Raw genomic sequence first — 966 nt, 5'->3', positions numbered from 1 at the left:
TTATAAGGTGAATATTTCACCTACATGTAAGTTTAGGCAAAATTTTCACTCAATTATTAGTGACAATATCAGTACATGAATCAGGATTACATACTTTGATTTCTTCTACTGATGATACTCTATGAACTTGTACCTGGTATCATTAAAATTATTAATTATTATGCTATAGTAATTATTATTATTAATTACCTCTTGCTCCTCAATGTATTTATTAACATCAGGTACAGTTTGGTACCTCTTAAAGGATAATCCTTCTTCCTCTTCATCAGTCAACCTCTTCCTCTTCAAACCACCATCACTCATTGAGACTGATGGCCCATTAGCAGCTACAGTAGGAGGAGTAGCTTCAAGTAACACTCTCTTTGAGGATCCATAACAAGAAGAAGGAACGCTAGCTCCAGTAGAAGGAAGGCTGGCTCCAGTAGAAGGAACGCTGGCTCCAGTAGAAGGAATGCTGGCTCCAGTAGAAGGAACGCTGGTTCCAGTAGAAGGAACGCTGGCTCCAGTAGAAGGAACGCTGGCTCCAGTAGAAAGAAGGCTGGCCCCAGTAGAATGGGGTCTATAGTTTTGAAGTACTTTTGGGATATTTGGATAACCCAGTGAGACAGGTTTCTTCCTTATTGCCATGGTAACAGCCGGTCTAGTATTAGCTGGGTACCTCATGGCTCTTGGGTTCATTAATTGATTGACTAAACCCAGTGGGTTCTTCCAAGTGTAACGTGTTGTTATACCACATATTGTTGGGATTCTAGTGTGAATATCGCTAATAAAAGTCTCTCCTGATTCATGGACACTGTTACTAGGTATCACTAGAGGCCTGCCCCTTATGACACAGCATCCTGGGTAGCTATGGTAGCAGTAATCAACACCTTCCATCATAACAATAATTACCTTAGGAATGCTGTAGGATTAAAACTGAAGAATATTTGATAGAACAGTGACTGGGTGGCTGGTAATATAAACCCA

General features: G+C 40.4%; 1 protein-coding gene across 1 annotated transcript; it reads right to left on the bottom strand.

Moving 5' to 3' along the window:
• Positions 1 to 34: 34 nt before the first annotated feature.
• LOC109593648 (uncharacterized) lies at positions 35 to 959 on the bottom strand. The gene is made up of 3 exons (XM_020008637.1): positions 892 to 959; positions 190 to 847; positions 35 to 133 (listed from the first exon to the last, which is right to left on the bottom strand). Exons 2-3 carry the CDS (start codon positions 676 to 678, stop codon positions 50 to 52), a joined length of 573 nt encoding a protein of 190 aa, XP_019864196.1. The 5' UTR covers positions 679 to 847; positions 892 to 959; the 3' UTR covers positions 35 to 49.
• Positions 960 to 966: the final 7 nt, after the last annotated feature.

Source organism: Amphimedon queenslandica, unplaced genomic scaffold, assembly GCF_000090795.2.
Source record: "Amphimedon queenslandica unplaced genomic scaffold, v1.1 AMPQUscaffold_406_Cont27574, whole genome shotgun sequence".
NCBI classification, from domain to species: Eukaryota; Metazoa; Porifera; class Demospongiae; order Haplosclerida; family Niphatidae; genus Amphimedon; species Amphimedon queenslandica.
This window is presented reverse-complemented; position numbering and strand designations above follow the sequence as displayed.